The sequence below is a fragment of the Petaurus breviceps genome, unplaced genomic scaffold (assembly GCF_028583685.1).
Source record: "Petaurus breviceps papuanus isolate PSGF00001 unplaced genomic scaffold, PetGlider_PUasm1.0 37, whole genome shotgun sequence".
NCBI classification, from domain to species: domain Eukaryota; kingdom Metazoa; phylum Chordata; class Mammalia; order Diprotodontia; family Petauridae; genus Petaurus; species Petaurus breviceps.
Genome location: NW_027186296.1, coordinates 75,043,447 through 75,063,513, shown reverse-complemented (window position 1 = coordinate 75,063,513; position 20,067 = coordinate 75,043,447). Strand labels below are relative to the sequence as shown.

At 40.2% G+C, this 20,067-nt stretch overlaps 1 protein-coding gene across 4 annotated transcripts in view; it reads left to right on the top strand.

Moving 5' to 3' along the window:
• The window catches only part of ZNF592 (zinc finger protein 592), a 71,470-nt gene extending 51,907 nt beyond the window's left edge, over positions 1-19,563 (top strand). For all 4 annotated transcript variants that reach the window (XM_069098731.1, XM_069098730.1, XM_069098732.1 and 1 more), the window contains exons 4-9: positions 16,088-16,264; positions 16,615-16,774; positions 16,870-17,172; positions 17,528-17,640; positions 18,321-18,456; positions 18,972-19,563. In XM_069098731.1, coding sequence (XP_068954832.1) covers positions 16,088-16,264; positions 16,615-16,774; positions 16,870-17,172; positions 17,528-17,640; positions 18,321-18,456; positions 18,972-19,466 — 1,384 coding nt within the window. In that variant the 3' untranslated portion in view covers positions 19,467-19,563. The remainder of the gene's footprint in view (positions 1-16,087; positions 16,265-16,614; positions 16,775-16,869; positions 17,173-17,527; positions 17,641-18,320; positions 18,457-18,971) is intronic.
• The last annotated feature ends 504 nt before the right edge of the window (positions 19,564-20,067 follow it).

The following is a 20,067-nucleotide window of genomic DNA, read 5'->3' as shown; positions in this document are numbered from 1 at the left end:
GGTTGTGAGGGAGCTATTCTGTCCAGTGTAGTGGGGATATGCAGCCACTTATACTGGAGAATGAGGTTTCTACATATGACTGATGTAATTACCTAAGACTCTAACTTCAAGAATCCCTCTCTGGACTGGGCATATTCTGCAATGGTAAGACATTTTTGTTTTCTCAAGAGGAGGAGGAAAAAGAAAAAGGAGGGAGATGGGCATCTATGGAAATATTTGTCTTTTTTTTAAAGGACATTTGTTGGGATTATTGAAATATTTGCAATATTTTTTTTTTTTGCTTTTTGGAGGGTGGGAGGGCAGGGCATTTGGGGTTAAGTGACTTGCCCAAGGTTACACAGCTAGTAAGTGTTAAGTGTCTGAGATCAGATTTGAACTCAGGTCCTCCTGACTCCAGGGTCGGTACTCTATTTCACTGCACCACCTAACCACCCCTACTTGCAGTACTTTTAAAATTGCTCTTAGATATCTAAAGTCAGCTTGTTGCTTTACATTGATGTATTGTATACAACTTAGTTTGCTTATAAAATTATGTTTGACATGTAATAGTTTTAAGTACAGCTTATCAGAGCTCTGCTAGGTCTTCTAACTCATTCCTAGATAGCCTTTTATAGTAACAATTCATTGTACAATAATAATGATTCTGACAATAATCACAAGTCTATTACCATAACCTACTTTTAAATGTTTTTACTTTTTTTTCTTAACAAATGGAACTATAAGCTACTGAGTGCTAAGGACTCTAATATCAGTTTTTGCCACTTTATCAGAAGTGAGCAAAATCCTCAATAGAAGAAAATCCACATTCTCTGATAAAACAAAACTGTCTTGGTTTTTTTATTCTATTTTCTAATATGTTGATAGTGGTCTTTCATGAAGGAAAGAAGACACATGCAATAGTATATCATAGACCTTTTAGAATAGCTTAATGTTAAACCTCAGAATGAGTTGAGGCTAGTGAGGAAGGCTAGCATTTGGCAGCTAAGTGATGCAGTGGATAGACCTCTGGACCTGAAATCTGGAAGACCTGAGTTCATATGCAGCCTATACAGCCTCAGATACTTACTAGCTATGTGACCCTGGGCAAGTCATTTATCACTTCTGTGTGCCTCAGTTTTGCATCTGTAAAGTAGAGATAACATCCATATCTCAGAGTTGTTGTGAGGATAAAGCGAGACAATATTTTTAAAGCACTTTGGAAACCTTAAGGCATATATAAATTCTAGCAATTGTCTATTCTTAGCATAACAAAATTAGTTGGTCTTTTTTCCTTAAAAAGCTATATCAGGGAAAATGAGAAAAGTTAGGAGGGATGCTTGATGTGGATTGAATGATGATAAATCTAAAGAAGTCAGAACTGCACAACTCTTTTTTTGTCTTATATTTTATTTACCAAGGAAAGTATGGTCTTTGAACTGGAAAGAACAGAACAAAAGTGATTAGTAAGGAATTTATATCCAAGATAAGCAAGGAGATAGTTAAAGAGCTCCTTGCTTTCCCTGATGAGTTCAGATCAGCAGGCCGAAATCAACTGCATAAGAGTACTGAAAGAACCTTTGGATGTGATTCTAAACCATTGTCAGTGACCTTTAAAAGATTGTGGAGTATCATCAACAACAGGCATCTGTTAAGTGCTTATTGTACACTTCGTGCTGTGCCAAATACTGAAGATACAAAGACAAAAATGAAATTGTCTTTGGGAGAAAGCAGGTACTTCTGAGATTTAAGTGTATACAAAATAAATACAAAGTTCTGTATGGAGATTAGGATTAGAGACAGAAGAATTTTTGTTCTGATTTCCAAATGAAGGAAATAGATGGAGTCCGTAAGCTATATGTCCATGAATATGACTTAGATTCCTAAAAAGTTTTAGAATGTATTTCAAGGGATGGCTAGTGAACATCTAGAAAAGGAATGACCACAAAGAGTGGGCATGGCCTCATTGAAAACAGGTCCTGTCAAATTAACCTTATCTTAAAAAAATTTTTTTTCAATTAACAAAAACAATTTCTCTTCCCCTCATCTCCCTTCTACCCCATTGAAAACAAAGGAGAACAAAACCCTTGTAACAAATATGCTTAGCCTGGTTAAAAAAACAAATTCCTTCATTGGCTAATTCTAAAAAATGTCACTCTCACCTTAGTGCATCAGCTCTCTATCAGGAGGTAGGTAGTATGCTTCATTGTTAGTCATTGCATTGAGTAGAGTTCTTAAAGTCTTGCAAAATTGTTTGCCTTTGCAGTTTTTGTTATTGTATACATTTTTCTGATTCTTCTCACTTAACTCTGTATCAGTTCATATGTCTTCCTAGAATTTCTTGAAGCCTTTCACAATTTCTTAGAGTTCAGTAGTATTCCGTTACATTTCATATACCATCATTTGATCAGCTGTTCCCCAATTAATAGTCACTCCCTTGGTTTTTAGTTTTTTTCCCATCATAAAAAGAGCTGCTATAAGTTTTTTTGTTCACACTTGTCAGTTTCTTTTACCTTTCCTTTCTTTTGGGTATAGACCTACCTAGTAGTGGTATTGCTGAGTCAAAAAGTATCATAGATGGTTTAGTAATTTTGGGGGCAGAGTTCCAAATTGATTTCCAGAAAGACTGGACCAATATACTCTACCAACAGTACACTCATGTGCCTGTTTTCCTTCAGCCCCTCCAACACTTGTCATTTTCCTCCTTTTGTCAGCTTTACCAATCTGATGAATATGACATAGACCTTCAGAGTTACTTTAATTTTCATTTCTCAAATTATTGGTAATTTGAAGCACTTTTTTATATGGCTATGGATAGCTTAGATATCTTTCTTAGAAAACTACCTGTTCATATCTTTTGGCCATTTATTCATTGGGAATGACTCTTATTCTTATAAGTTTGAATCAGCTCCTTATATATCTAGGAAATGAGTCCTTTATCAGAGAAATTTGCTGTAGGGATTTTTTTCCCCAGTTAACTGTTTACCTTCTCATTTTAGTTTAGCTGCATTGATTTTATTTGTGCAAAAACTTTTAAATTTTATATCATCAAAATTTTCTGTTTTATTTTCTATGATGCTTTCTGTTCCTCATGAACTCTTCCTCTATTCATCTATCTGGAAGGCAATTTCTGCCTTACTACAGTAATTTCTTTATTATGTCTCCCTTTATGTTTTAGTTATATATCCATTTGAAGTATATATTTAACCTTATTTTCTCATTTGACAGGTTTGCTAGCGTGGTAGATGAGAGAAATGCTTTGAATTTAGTTTATCTAGATTTTAGCAATGCATTTGTCAAGAATCTCTTAAGCTTCTCTTCTGGAGAAGATGTAGAAAAGTGAACTACACAGTGGTACAGTTAGGTGAATTTTGAATGGTTAATGGGAAGACCTAAATGATAATCATTAGTGTTTCAGTGTCAATGTGGAAGGAGAGCTATACATGGAATTCTCTTTCCATCACCTTCCCCCACCCCCCAAAGAAAAGAAGCTGGGCTTGGCTTTGGGCACCTTGCTTACATTTTGATTAATCAGTGACTTGGATAAAGGCAGAGATTGCATGCCTATCTGATTTGCTGGTGATACCAAGCTAGATCAAAGGGTCAGGATTCAAAAAGATCTTGGCAGACTAGAACATTGGGCTGAAACTAATAGAGTGAAATATAATAGGGATAAATATAAAGTTTTACACCTGTATTTTTAAAAAGTTGAACTTCACAAGTACAAGATGAAGGAGGCTTAGCTAAGCAACAATTTGATATAAATAAAATTTTAGTTGTTTTAGTAAGTTCCATATTTAACCAATAGCCTAATATGACAGACAGAAGAAAGATAATGCAATCTGCCAGTAGTCTTGCTTTACTTTCCCTTGTCCTAACACATTTGGAGTATTATGTTCAGTTCTGGATTTTACCTTTTAGCTAAGTTATTAATATGCTAGAAAAGACTAATATCCAGAGATGTTGAAAGGCCTTGATTTCTGTTATTTGATGGAAGGAGCCAAGAATATTTTACTTGGGAAAGGGAAGAATTAGGAATGTAAAGAAATGTGGAGTGTGGAGAACTTCAAATATTTGGAGTGCTATTATTACATGGAAGAGGGACTCTGACCTCTCAGGCAAGAGCTAAGAACAACAGGTGGAATTTGCAAAGAAGCAAATTCTGGTTTGATATAAAAGAAAACTTTCTAACAAATTGCAATGTTTAAAGGTAGAATATATTATCTTTGAAGGTAGTGCGCCTTAACTTCATTGGAAATTTTCAAATGAAGACTTGGATGATTTTTTTGTGTGTTGTGTCATAAAGGAGGAGTCTTTTTCAGGGATGGGTTGGATTTGATGAACTTGGGGACCCATTCCAGTTCTGAGATTCTGTGATAATGACAGCTAAATGGAAGGACATGTTGACAGTTCTCCTTGAAGGCATTAAGAAGTTGGCAGGGTTGGTTTCATTTTCTGCCCAAAGGCAACAAGAAGCTTGATTTCATGGGATATTTGATTATCTTGCCAAACCAGAACCTTCAGAGAACATTTGTATATACCAGTGGAAGGGCAACCATAAGTACAAAAGGACATCCTAGATTTTTAAAAACAATCTCTTTTTACTGATTATGACCAAATTTGCATATCTGCACCCAACAACAGACTACCTCATGTACTTTTGTAAGGAAGCATCAAAAGTATTTAAGAAGATGAAGCTGGAGTATGACTGGGCCTGATCTGTGCTAGAGGTGACACCATTTTAAAGGCATGGAGGGGTGCAAAGTATCTCAGACTGGAGAAGATTATAAAAGAAAGGGAAAAAAAATCACAGGTGGTGGTTCTCCTGAAAAATCTCAAACAAGATGACACTAGCAACTTCAAACTCATGTCTGACTGTCTTGTTTCTCTAAAATACTTACGCTAAATAGTTTATGCATATATCAAGAGTATCCTTGAGAACATAAGACAAACAAGTTTTCATAGGTAAGTTTCTGTAGTAAAGCACACATTTTAAGAAGCTGCATAGAAGTAGTGGTTATTTTTGGACGTGTTGTCTTGACTTCCTCCCTTAGCCTCCGTTTTCTCATCTGTAACAAGAGGGCATTAGACTTGTTGACCTCTGAGTTCACATAGAGCTCTGAATCAATGATCCTGTGATCCTCAGACTTGTATTCAAATCTTACCTCAGGCATCTATCTGCTGTCCTTCAAACTGCTTAACCCAAGAGGTTTAGCTTGCTTTTCTGTAACATGCACACTGGTGAGGACAACCTTTTACCAGCTTTAGAAAAATCACATAAATGTAAGAAATTACTTTTTAATTTCATATAACTTTCTGAGAAGTATAAACCTGTAGTCATTTATTTTTTTAAAAAGCATTTGCCTAACACAAAGTGGAGAGTCTCTGTATAGTGGTTTTCATATCTAGGTTTAGTTTATACACATGTACCGTTGTGGTGATTTTGTTCACTGATTTGTCAAGTGTTGAAATAAAGGCCAATGTAAAACAGGGGGAATGTGCTCACCCAAGTTTTTTGTCAGTTTCATGGTAGATATCCTGCACAGAAACCAAACAAAGGAATGGGTTCCTGTCCATGGCAGGATTCTCTGAATGGACCAACTGACATACAGCCCCATGCCAATTACGTTAAACCCTGAAATTCTATAATATCTTCACATTGTAATGTGAAATAGATCATTTTAACCATCTATACTGCAAAATGATGGATTAAAAATGCCTGTTGTCCAGACTATGACGTACAGTTGGGTGGGCAACCTGTTGAGAGAAATAGAGAGGAGAGTACATATGTACGTTTGTATGTATATAAAATCTTGGACAAGTGCTGCAGATGGGCACTGAACTGGACCTGGAAATCGCTAGGAAAGGAAGGCATTTGGGGAATTTTACACTGCTTTTAATGATCCCAGACTTCTCAATGTAGCAAAATCTTCTCTTTAACATAAGTTGTTCTCTCAGGGATGCATATTGCTGAATAATGGAACACATGGTCCTGGAAGAATCAGAGTGAAAAGTATCCCAAAAAGCAAAGAAAAGACATTACCCAGGATAAATGGTTTAAAAGATATCATTGAGGACCTTAGCTGCTTCATCTGTAAGTGCCCTTCCAGGTCTAGTGTTCTGTGAGCTTTATGAGGCTGTATGTATCTATTTGATAGGAGAAGGAGGTAGGCTAGTTGCATAGCACAATAGAAAACAAGTAGTCCAAACACTACTTTGGTACATAGATTAAGAGGATGATAAAATTGTGGGTTTATCAGTCTTAAGTTGTGCTAGTTTGCTTTATGAAGCAGCTTGATTGTGGCTAGAGTGCTGGACCTGAAGTCAGAAAGACCTGAGTTCAGATTTGACCTCACACACTTACTAGCTGTGTGACCCTGGGCAAATCACTTAACCTCTGTTTGCTTTAATTTACTGGAGAAGGAAATGATAAACCACTCCAGTATTTTTGTCAAGAAAATGCCATGGACAGTACTGGTGTGCTGTGATCCATGGGATCATGAAGAGTTGGACATGACTAAACAACCACAAGGTCTGAACTATTCCCTTTGTACTTTTAGGCCTAATTAGGAGGACAGAAACATATTCCCTAGCCCCTAGATCAAAAGATTACCAGAGGAAACAATGAAAGAAAAAAATTACTGAATACATATTCCTTCTCTTTAAAATGCCCATTTCTCTGGATGTAAAATTAATATTGTGTTGTGAAGTAATGTGATATAATACAAAGAGTATTAGATGTAGACACAGGAAAAGCCTGGGTTGGAATCCCACTTCCAGTACTTAATAGTTGTGATTATGGGTGAGCCATTTACTCTTTGAGCATACACCTGTGGTACGTGCTTACTTAGGGAAGGCAGCATGAGAGTGGATCAAGGATTCACTTTGAAATAAGGAATCTGTTGGTCACCAAGCATGTCCTGCACTGAACATATACTAGTGATATGACCATGTGACTTGCTAGTCTTCTGCCTGCAAAAATTGCCAGCCTTCTTTGGTGAAGGAAGTTTGTACACCATGGAGTTACTCATTCTGATAAAACTACAGATCCAAACCTCCTTGCCAATATATATATATCTTACAGGGTTCTTATGAGGGTAATATGTGTAAAGCATTTCAGAAATCTTAAAATACTATTTCAGGGTGTCATTATTTGAGTTATTTTTGTAGACTGAGGACAAATAGTACAGGAATTTAATTGATTTGATGCTGTATTTTAACGTTTTTGTTTTTTAATACTATAGTTAATTATTAACCTGATGCTGATTAAGTCTGACAGTCAGGCTGTCATCCAGAGAATGATGATAGCTTGAGCCACTCTTGAAGGAAAGGCTATTCTAGGTTCCCAAGACTGTAACTGGAATCTCTGGAATTGAAATAATTGAAGCAAGTTCTATGTTTCTCTGTCCTTTACTGGACCCATGCCTTCAGACCTCCTGGGGGAACTAAGAACTTGAACACTTTACATTTGTATAGCTAGCTAGCCCAGAGCATTTACTAAGTGGTTCTTGTGTGCCAGGCACTGTGCTCAGCCCTAGGAATACCAGCACAAGCCAGCCAGCCTTTGCCCCTATGCAGGTCTGCACCAGGAAGTTTACATTCTAAAGTAAGAAAACAAAACCTAAAGGGGAACTGGAAAGGGAATGGGGGAGGGTACGCACAAGAGGTCAAGGCAGCCATCAGCAGAGAAGTCCAGTGAGTTGAGTGGGGGGAGGGAAGTGGAGCAAGAATGGAGCCTGTTGTGAAATAGCAACAGCAAACAAGTTAGGTAGTTGCCAGTCAAGACGAGGTTGAAGCTCTCAACAGCCTTGTGCAGTTGGCAGGGCAAGTATTAGCTGAACTTGGAGCTGTAGAAACCAAGACTGGGAGTCATTACATAACCTGGCAGAAGTTATACATAGCTAGTTAATGGTTCAAATAGGGTTTAAATCCATTTACTCTGTTACACACTAAAGTCAGTACCCTTTCCATTATGCCATACTGCCTCTAAGAAGGCATTTGTCTCCAGAGATCTCAAATACCCATGGGCTGACTGTCCGTAAGCAGCTATTGCATATACTTTCTAAGTTAAAGGGAATTTCACAGTGTCAATTATTTATACTAAATATCAGTTGATTTATTGAGTGAATCGAATCAAGCAGCAAGCATTTATTACACTTCTACTTTGTGTTTGTGTTCCAAGTAGGAACCAGATCAAATTATAGCATGGACATAATTATTGCTATATGCATTCCTTTACTCATAAATAAGACACAGGTATGTATATGTATGTATAGTCAACAAACAACAACCAACAAATATTTATTGAGCATCCATTTTTTTCCACAGCCCCATATTTTATTTTGGTGATAGACCCATGTTTAGTGTATGGAAAATTGGCAAGATTGTCATGACCAGCTATTTTGTAGAAAGCCCATTCTTTATTGGTGGCTTAGCAGTGATTGGGGGAACAGTTATTTAAAGAGGTGATATTGTCAGCTGACAAATAAAATATTGAAAGTGGTTCGCTGGCACACAAACCTCAGCACTCTCCCCCAAAAGAGAGACAGAGAAATGAAAGAACTCTTCCACACCCCTAAAAATTCTCACCCCTCAAGACTGATGGAGTGTTGGGGGTTGGGGTGGGGCTGTCAACTTAGGATGGTCCTGGGTTCTGCATGGCCTCAGTGCTGACCTGTGGAGATCATGAAAAAAAAAAATTGAATAAATATTTCTTATTCTCAAGCTTATGGTCTCTTTGGGAAGACTAGATATGGTACACATCAAAGCATAGCAATATAGTAGGCTTCAGATGAATGACATAGATAATTGAATTCAGTAAACATTTATCAAAAGATTTACTGTTTGTAAAACATTGTGATAGGCACTAGGGGAAAAACAAAGAGAAATGAGATAGTTCCTGTAAGGAACAAGGAACTTATTGGTAGAGATCCTATGTCTACAAAACTACAATGTAAGTTAGAACATAACGTGTTTTAGAAGTCATAGAAATTAAAACATTAAAAATGTTTTAGAGTTGTGAGGAAGGAAAACCCATTTTCCAGCTGAGGGAACTGGATGTCTAAATAGGTATCAATATGTATCTTTTTTTAAAATTTCAATTTTATCTTATTTTGAGTTCTGTATTCTCTTTCACTCCTCTCCATTTCTCAGCTATTGGGGAAGCAAGGAAACTAAACCCTATTACAAGTATGTATAATTAAGCAAAACAAATACCCAAATTAGGGATGTGGTGTGCGCCCCCCAATATTCAGTGTGTACTCTTGAGTTCATTGCCTCTCTTTTTGGAGGTGGATAGCCTGTTTTCATTATGAGTTCTCTAGAACTGTTGGTTCCATTGTGTTGGTCAGAGTTTCTACATCATTCACAGTTGTCTGTTCTTTACAATAATACTGTTATTATATAAATTGTTCTGTGTATTTCACTTAATATTATCACTTTCTGCTCTGCTTTGAGAATAGTAGGTCCCTTCACCTTATTTGCTTAAGTTATAGCCATCTGGAACTCCATTTCTTATTTCTTTAGTCCTTTTTACAGCTTCTGGAGGAAGATAGAGGCCTCAGGAGGGACTCAACAAGTCAACACACGAGGTGCAAGTTCTGAGCCTGGTGTATGACCCATTGTCCCAAACTGCCTTTGCATACTTAGAAATTTCAAAGTAGAAACTCAGCCATCCACATATCTCCTCTAGGGATACAAATCACAATCTTACTACACACTTTGTACAACTGTTATCCATGTCCTACCAGATTTTCTCCATGAGAAGTCCATTCAGTGTACCGATATGCCAGAAACCGTCTCCTAGATCTCTTGACATTGGGTGGGTACAAATAGTGCCCTGAGGTTGTCTCTCTGATCCGTAAATAACCAGCCCACCTCCTTTTCCAGCCTTGGTTTATTTTTGTACCATTCCTTCTGACAGCTCTTCATTATAACTACATTCATCCCTTTTTCTCTTCTTTCCTATCCAAAGATTATTTTCCTTGTCTGAGAAAGCAGAAGCAGCAGAAGCAACTCTGCCTTCTTTCCATCAGCATTTATCATCATACTACCTGCGCTGCACAGAAGTCTTTCTCTTTGTTGATCCTCTACTTCTCAGAAGAGATTTGTTTTTAAGTCCCCTTTTCCAGTCTAACTAGCTCATTCTAAGCTTCAGGACTTCTGACATGATTCTTGCAGGACCATGCCATGCTGTTTGTATTCATCTGCTATTCATCTTCTGTGTGGGACTTTAGAAAACTTGGATTGGTTAGTGGGTGCCCTAGGCCACATAAACAGCTACCCTTTTTCCTCCCTTCTAGAATTGTTTCTCTTTATATCTTTAGAATTTCATTCTTGAGAGCTTTTCATCTCTCCTGGGATTATTTCTCTGATAGAATTTTAGTTGAAAGGATCCTGCCTCAGCTTTCCCTAAATCCTAAAAAGTTGCTTTCCTAAAATCTCAGGTCCTGCCTTGCCCGGATTTCTCTGTTAAAGGACTGCAGGGATCTGGATGGCCCCATGACATCTCCTTTATCACGATTCTGAGATGGAGCGGGTGCTCTTCTTCCTTTCCCTGCCCAGGCTATCTTCCCCTCCTCTTCCATTCTGAGTTCATTTTATTGTCTGTGCACTATGTATCCTTAAATGAATGTGTGCTGGTGGTCTGACTCTGCACGCTGTCCATCTAATTGCATGTCATAGTCTAACAATAGATATTCTTTGCCTCCTTTATTTTTCTTGTGAGGCTAAGTAGGCCATACTCTTTTGAGTGATTACAGATCACATTTCGGAAAGTTTGCAGTGTTGCACAATGCCATCTGCAAACAGGAACATCTGGAGGTCTTCAGAATCAAAAGAGAATCCCTCTTCTATTCGGACTTTTCTTTAAATACCTTTTGATTGTGATGAAGTACCTTCATCTCCTTCTCTTAAGCTTTGCTATTTATAATCAATCATCAAACAATTGTTGCTTGTTGTCCATCTTCCATGGAATCTTGTTTTTATCTCTCTTTTAAAATTTTTTCTTAGTTTACATCATTCATTTCCACAAGATTTTGAGTCACAAAATTTCTTCCCATTTTTCCCCTACCCACCACCCCAAAACAGTGATCCCACTGAATATCCCCTCCCCCAATCTGCTCTCTCCCATATCTTCCCCCTTCCTACCTCTGACTTTCCAGTAGGGCATGGTGGATCTTTATGCCCCGGTGCCTGTATATCTTATTTCCTAGTTACATGTAAAATAATAATAATAATAACAATATATATTTTAAACATTTGATTTTAAAACTTTGAATTCCAGATTCTTTCCCTTCCTCCCTCGTCACCCACCCTTACTGGGAAGATAAGCAATTCAATATAGGTTGTACATGTGTAGCTATGCAAAACATTTCCATAGTGGATATATTGTAGAAGACTGACTATATTTCCCTCCATCCCATCCCACCTCCCACTTGTTCTACTCTCTACCCAACTTCCCTCCCCCCCAGCCTGCTCTCCCTTCCATCATCCCCCCTCTCATCCCCTTCCCCCTACTTTCCTGTAGGGTGAGATACCCTATTTTAGTGTGTTTGTCATTCCCTCCCTAAGCCAGATTCAATGGGAATAATGTTGACTCATTCCCTTTTGCCTTCCTGTTCTTCCCTTCCATTGTAACAGTTTCCCCTTGCCTCTTCTATATCATAATTTACCCCATTCTGTCTCTCCCCCTCTCCTCTCATTATAGTCCTCTCTCACCTCTTAATTTCACCTTTTAAGTATCATCCCTTCCTATTAAATTGGTCCTGTGGCCTCTGTCTGTGTATACCTGTACACATATATACACACACTCACATATGTATTCATACACCCATATACCCTCTTATATAGACATACACACACACATTTCTATTCCCTTCAACTATTCTCATACTGAGAAAAGTTTCATAAGTTACAATGATCGTTTTTCCATGTAGGAATGTAAATAGTTCAACTTTGGTAAGTTCCTTATGACTTCTTTTCCCTGTTTAGCTTCTTATGCTTCTCTTGTTTCTTGTATCTGAATGTCATATTTTCTATTCAGCTCTGGATTTTTCATCAGAAATGCTTGAAAAGTCCTCTATTCCATTGAATTACCATATTTTCCCCTGAATTGTGATACTCAGTTTTGCTGGATAGGTGATTCTTGATTTTAATCCCAGCTCCTTTGACCTCCAGAATATCATATTCCAAGCTCTTCGATCCCTCACTGTAAAAGCTGCCAGATCCTGTGTTATTCTGATTGTATTTCCACAATATTCAAATTGTTTCTTCCTGGCTTCTTGTAATATTCTCTCCTTAATCTGGGAATTCCGGAACCTGGCTATAATATTCCTAGGAGCTTTCTTTTTGGGATCTTTTTCAGGAGGGGATTGGTAGATTCTTTCAACTTCTATCTTGCCCTCTGGTTCTAAAACATCAGGGCAGTTTTCCTTGAGAATTTCTCAAAGGATGGTTTCTAGGTTCTTTTTTTGATCATGGCTTTCAGGTAGTCCAATAATTTTTAAATTATCTCTCCTGGATCTATTTTCCAGGTCAGTGCTTTTTCCAATAAAATATTTCACATTGCCTTCTACTTTTTCATCTGTTTGGAACTTTTTAATAGTATCTTCATTTCTCATAAAGTCATTCGCTTCCATTTGCTCCAATCTAATTCTGAAAGAATGATTCTCCTCATTGAGCTTTTGAGATTCTTTTTCCATCTGACAAATTCGGCTTTTTAAGGCATTCTTCTCCTCGTTGCCTTTTTGAGCCTCTTTTGCCATTTGAGTTAGTCTATTTTTTAAGGTAGTAGTTTCCTCAGTCGGGTTGTTGACTCTCATTTCATAATTTCCTTGCATCGTTCTCATTTCTCTTCCCAATTTTTCCTCCACTTCTCTTATTTGCTTTTCAAAATCCTTCTTAAGCTCCTCTATGGCCTGTAATCAGCTCATATTTTTCTTGGAAGCTTTTGGTTCAGGAGTTCTGACTTCACTGTCTTCCTCCTGTTCCATGCTTTACTCCTTTTTGTCCCCAAAATAGGAGTCTGATGTCGGATTGCTCTGCTTGCTTTGCTTCCTTTGCTTGCTCATATTGCCACTCAATTACTTGACTTTTGAGCTTTTTGCCACAGTAGAACTCTGTTACCAGAGAGGGGAGCTTTGTCCCAATCATTGGAGTTTTATCAGCTGCTGGATCTATTAGTTGATTGCTCTTTCTGAAGCCTCCACATGCTCTGGCAAACTGGTCACGCACCCCAGGACCTCCACCCTAGACAGCAATCCATATCCAAGCATGTTAAAGCAAGAGTGATTACCCCTCAGACTGGTCGCTTGGTTCCCCTACAATCTGCAGGCCAGGAGCTTTGAAGCAGCCATGTGGTGGCAGCTGCATGGTGGCAGCGCCTCAGCAGCTTCTCTCTCCAGGGGTTAAAGGCCAGACCGCACTCCTGAACTCCTGGTTCCCAAAGTCCACACTGCACTGACCTCTCTTTTTGTCCTTAGTATCTGTGGGTTGATAATTCTGGAAGCCGCCACAGCCGCTGGTGATCTGAAGTCCCTCCATCCTGGGGCTGGTTGTGGCTACCCTGAGGCTAAAACCTCTGGCTCACACAGGGCTGTGTTTGACTCCCAGCGTGCTGTGATGGATCCTTCCTGCCGGCCTGCCAGACTGTCTTCAGTGTGAAGTTAGTTCCTCTCTGTCATTTTGTGGGTTCTGTAGCTCCAAAGTTTGTTTACACCATCGAATCTTGTTTGATTTTCCTTTTGCTTCATGCATGTGATTCCCTTTATTGAAGGAGAACCTTTAAGGTAGCATTTTGCTGTGCCAAATCAGTTTTTCATAGCTAACAAACAATAAGCCCAGTGAAATTTTATATTTTCTTCACATTTCATTCACTTGTGTGTCTATAAAGATGTCCTTTGTAGCATGTTGCTTTTGAAAACCCACCTGTTCTTTTCTAATTACTTCATGCCTTCAATATGGGTAAAGATTATTCTCATAAAATTTTTATAGAAATGGAAAAGTAGAGTAGGCATGTAGTTTGGTAGTTATTGATATTTTCTTAGTAGCCTTTTTTTTCCAATAAAAAAAAAGGTATTATCCCTTCTTTGAGATAGTTGAGAGTTGATCGCTTACACCCTAAAAATTGTGACACCTCCCTCCAAGGACCTGCTTTGTGTCCACAAATCATGTTGTTTGTTGTTCAGTTGCTTTTTAGCCACCTCTGACCCTATTTGGGGTTTTCTTGGAAAAAAATACTGGAGTGGTTTGTCATTTCTTTCTCCAGTTCATTTTCCACATGAGGAAACTGAGGCACATAGGGTGAAATGACTTGCCCAGGGTCACCTAGCTAGTAAGTGTCCAATGTCAGTTTTTAATGCAGGTCTTCCTGACTCCAGGCCCAGCACTCTATCCACTGCACCACCAAGATATAATATTAAGAATCCATATATGGCAAGCTCTGTTATCATTAGTAGAACAAACAATGTAAGAAAACTGCTGGTTTTTTGTTTTTGAATACCTAATACTGAGGACACCAGCCACATAGCAGGTGTTTAATAAATATTTGTTGATTGATTTATTGCACAGAAATCAGAAAATCTTTTCCATTTTTAATTTGTTGTTCTCATAAGTTATCATTAATTGCTTTTCAGTGATCTGCCTTAATTGGTTCTCTTACCAAACTTTATCTATAAACTAATATTTAGTTATTTCTTAATCTTGAGCCATGTAGTCCAGTATTTTTTCCCCGTCCTTTTCTATGTATTGTTGATTTAGCTTGGAGACTTTATGAAATATTTTGAAGAACATCTATATCTCTTCTGCAACAGGAGGGAAAGTCTTTTTATAGATTCTACTAATGAATACTGTAATTATCAAGCATCTCATTGTGTTTGTTATTGCTTTTGTACATGTAATAAAACCAGTTTACCAATACCTTTATTTGCCTCTTCAAGGAAGAATTGCTTTTGAGCCATCCTTCTATCTTACTTTGTTTTTCTTTTGGTTTCATTTATATTGAAAATGTCAGTATTGATATATTTAATCCTTCTAAGGGTGTTTATTCTTTGTTCAGCGAACAAGAATCTCACATTTAGAATTATCATCAGTAGTTGAAAATATGTGCTTCTTAACACTCTCTGTTCCTCCTCTTTCGCCATTCTATTACTTGTGCTGCAATATCATAATGCACAGAATTGATGGCAATATTATATTTTTCATTGTTTTGTGAGTTGCTGTGGTCAAGGAATTACCACCTAAACTCTCTTTTTCATTAACAAATACTTACAGAGTACCTGCTGCATCCAGTTCAGTTAAGTTGATAAAGTGCTGGATGCTGGACTATGAGTCAGGAAGAGCTGAGTTCAAATCCAGCTCCATACTCTTACTAGTAAAATGGAGATCATAGTAGCACCTACCTCTCAGGGTTGTTGTGAAGCATATGCAAAAGCCATTTGCAAACCTTAAAGTGATATAAAAAATACATATACACACAGGTACATATGTATGTGTGTGTGTCTACTACAATTACTGTTATGATGACTGCTACTACTACCACCACCACTGCTACTGTGACTACTACAATATGACTTTTACAGCTACAACTGCAGCTATGATGTTTTTTGAGGACACAGCTCTGTTGCCTGGCAAAGGAGATAGGATGTGTACACAAACAACTTCAGTGTGAGGCATCATGTTGTTGGGGCCACTTGTGCAGAATAGACCACATGAAGCACAGTAGAGGCCTGAGGGACACAGTAAACCACATGCCATTGACACTAATCAGTCTCTGGGAGTACTTTTAAAATTGTTTTCTGATTTGTACCAAGTTCATTGTTCGACAGTAACTTCCCATTGCCAGTACCTGACCCCTCCCGCCTCCCCGCCCAGTGTGGACACACTAAGTGTAGAGAGCTGGGAAATAACAGCTGTGGCCTGCTGATGACCGTTCTTGACCTTGCCCTTTGATGCTGTGATTTCACTGTGAATATGGCCAGTGGCTGGAGATCTCATGCTCTCAATGCTTTAGTTGGAGGATGGAGAAGAAGGTTTTCAGTGAAGTTCTGTGTCTGTTCTTATCTCTGCCTCTACACATGCCCTGTGCCTGACTGCCCTTGTCTTTGCTGCCCAGGTGCATCCACTGTGGAGTTGTCTTTGTGACCTTAGCCTTGCTGAAGAGGCACATCCAAGAGCGGCACTGCCAGGTTTTCCACAAGTGTGCATTTTGCCCTATGGCCTTCAAATCTGCTAGTGGCACTGCTGCCCACAGTGCTACCCAGCACCCTGCCCAGCCACACAAAGCCTCTCAGTAAGTGCATATCCCTGGTGGGGGGAGGGATGGCCAAAGTGCTGTGTGGGACGGGGGACCAGTCTGAATGGAAGTGCCTAGAGCCTTGGGAGAGTATGGGGAGAGCCACTTAGGGTCCTGGGGCATTTGCAGGTATGAAAAGAATTTAGAGGGAAGAGATTTTGATCCCCAAATGTCCCTCTGGTTCTCATGTGGCCCTGAGGTACCCTATATCTAAATTCTCCTGGCAGCTGTTGTTCTTTCTTTCCTTCAAAATAAGTAGTACATGTTTTGTGCCTGTTGGTCCTTTCGGGATCCTGCAGTCCTTTGCATAGAGAGATGTAATCCTGGTTTTGTTCTCATTCCTCTAGACTGATCTATAAGTGTTCTTGTGAAACTGTCTTTAACAAAAAGAAGCTGATGCAGCAGCACTTTTATCAGAACACCAACAAATTGCTGGTGGGAGTTTTCAAGTGCCCTGAGTGTCAGCTTGTGTTCATGCAGAAGCAGCTGCTGATGCAACATGTCAAGGTGGGTCAGGTGGGGAGGTTCACAGAGAGCAGTGCAAGCATGGTACCCTACATCCATCTCCTTGCGCAGTCAGTAATCACCCTCCCCATCCCTAGAATGTCCATGGTGTCCCACGAAATGTGGAAGAGCTGCCCAGCCTACGATCTACGACTGAGACACCCTCTGGCCGTCCAGGCCCTGGGAGCCCTGCTGAGCCATCAGCCAGTAGTACTGCTGGGCAGAGTGATGCCCAGACCTCGGTCCGCTGGGATAGGCCTGCAGAACGCCGTGCTGAAGCCCAGAACAAGGCTGAGATGAGGCCCAAATTGAGGAGCACTGGCTGGACTTGCCAAGATTGCCATGAGTGGCTCCCTGATCGTGAGAGCTATGTGTCTCATATGAAGAAGAGCCATGGCCGGGTAAGTGTTCTGCAGCTAGGTTTGGGGGCCTTGGGGAGTGAAGGGGAAGAGAGAAGTGTGATCAAGTCTTGGCTGTGTTGAAGTATAGCTGCATAGCAACAGATACACCTGAGTTCATTCTGCAGTTTCTTTATAGTCAGAGCCCCTTCAAATCCTTTACAGTGTCAGCTTCGTGTTCTATGGATAGGTCCTCGCCTTTTGGGTTGGATTGGGTCCTCACGTATATCAGGGTCTAAGAATATACAGGGGTCACTGGGTCTAGAAAAAATACGTTCTTCCTCTTTCCTTCTCTTCCTCTCTTTAAAAACATCTTTCTCTGGGGTCTGATGCTTTGTGTCCTATTTCCTCTATTCAGATAGTGAAGCGTTTCCCATGTCGGCAGTGTGAATGCTCCTTCCATACCGCCATTAACCTTCGACGACATAGCCGGAACAACCATGATACAGCCAAGAAGGTTTATACTTGCTGGTGAGTTCCCTGTTCAGTAGCTCCTGGCTAGAGGTCGTGGTTAGAGGATTCCAGGAGTGGGAAGCCCTATGTTGACGAATATGGGGACCTGTTGTGATAGAATTCAGTGGTTCGGGGCACCTTAGAAAGGTAAGAGAAGAAGCCTCCGGACTGTGCCATAAAAGGGAGTGGGGCGTCTCTCTTCTTTTTCCCAGTGCTGTCCATAGCTCCTAAGCTTTAGAAAGAATGTGTTTTTGTTAGTCTGGCTGGCATTAGAGGTTTGGATGTTAGTTCTTATGAAATCTCTTGCTCACTCAAAGTGACACACTTGAATATTCTGTTAGCTCTCAGAGCATCCCTGGTTTTTTCTTTGACGATGACCATCACCTCTACTCCTGGGCATCCAATGGCCAGCAGCAGCAGGACCGTGGAGAAGAACAAGACCCACTCTTAAGTGTATAGTTCCATTGGTCTTGACATTATTGTTTCAACTGTGAGACTAAGTTTGTTAGCCCGGTTGTATGTTACTGTAACGCTTTGGCGGAATCACTTTGATCTGCTTAGGGCTTTCTTAGTGCCTCTTTGTATTGAACAGTGGTGGCAAACCTTGAACTTGGAGTTGCTTCTGTTTGCATCTCCTTTTCCACTCACCATTGGATTCTAGAGTCTCTGATTCTTCTCTCCTGGCATGGTTTTTGAAGGTATTGCACAGAGGACAGGCCCAGCTTCCCTCAGCTCTCCCTGCTGGAGAACCATGTCAGCCTTATGCATGGCATCAAAAATCTAGACTTGAGCCAGATGTCCAAAGCCAGACCTCCTGCTGGAGAGTCCTTCCAGGTGAGTTTCCTTTGTGGTGACAGCTTCATGGATGGAGTTTTTGTACTGAGTATTGGTCCATGTAGGCAAATGGAGATTGTTGGAAGACATGGGTCCTTTAAAACTACCTGAATATGGGCAGAACAGAAGCTTCATACATGGTGTTACTCCCTTGTTGGAATGGAGAGAAGTTCTAAGGCCAGAGCTTGGTTTATTGCCACAGTTCTTATCTTTAGGGACAATAATCTCCTGCTCCATATTCACCATAACAACTCCTTCCTGTCCTCTCCTGTCCCGTCCAGCACACACACAACACACTCCTGGGGTCCTGAAGTGGGAGGCTGCACAGAGATAAGAGACAGTCTGGAAGGCCTTGAGAGTTACTTATAGCTCCATGGTTTGGGAGGTAATCATGTGCACCTGGCTTAGGCAGTAATTCATTCTGTGCCCTTAGGAGGGCTACCAGTGATCACTAGGGTTATTCCATAGTTGACCTTCTCCCCTGGACTCTGTTCATTTTCTTTTCTTTTTTTTAGGTGAAAGCTCTGAAGAGACCAGCTGCTGAAGTTGAAGGTGCCCTAGGCTCCACCAATGGAGCAGCTATCCCCACCACCAAAAGACTCAAGGCCCTATACCAGTGTGCAAAGTGCAGTTTTGCCACAGACTCAGGGCCACAATTTCAGAGCCACATACCTCAGCACCAGGCAGACAGCTCCACAGCCCAGTGTCTGCTCTGTGGCTTGTGTTACACCTCATCAAGCTCCCTCAACAGACATCTCTTCATTGTTCACAAAGTGAGAGACCCAGAAGAAGCAGAGGAGGTGGAGCGAGAAGGGCCTGGGGCAGGAGCTTCTCTGGAAATGAATGAGAATGGTTGTGAGGACTATCATGGGGAGCCTGCCTTGGCTGGATTGGAGGAAAGCCAATGGAAGAAGGGTCAGGCCTCCAAGGAGGACTGTGAGCAAGATACAGCAGGCCATCTACAGGCCACTCAGGACCAGAATAGCCACATGACATCTCCTCGGGTGTAACAAGTGGTTTTGAAATGTGGGAGGGTCAGGGAGGGCCATGCTGTCCTAGTACCTTCCTTGTGGAGAAGACAAAATAAAAAAAAAAAGCTATGTCCCATTTTGTGTGTGTCTGTGTCTGTGTGTGTCTGTGCCCCCAAAGCTGTGTCTGTTCTGACTTGGAAAATGCTGGATCCCTTAGACCCCGAGGGGGTTAATAGGTAACCACTTGGAGCTGCACTTGGGCCCCCATGATTTCCCCTCCTCCACTTTCTAGCTCTGAGGCTTCTTCTAAAACTTAGGATGTTATACTCATAGGCCTGATACATTTTCTGCCTCATCTTCTCCTACTCCCAAGTTCATGTGCTTTGGAGAAGGGGTGTGTGGTGAGTGGTGCTGGATGGAATTAGGAGAGATTTGGGTTTGAATTCCAGCACCAGTGCCTCTAGTGTGGCTGTGAGAAAGTCAGCCTTATGAGCCCTAGTGTCTTCAGCTATGAATCAGGGCTTGTCCTACAGAGTTGTAAGGGAAATGCCTTTTGCAATCCCTCAAACAAATGTGCGTTTTTATACAGTTTCCCAGAGTTTCTGAATTGCTTGGTTGAAACCTGCAGCTTGATAGCTTT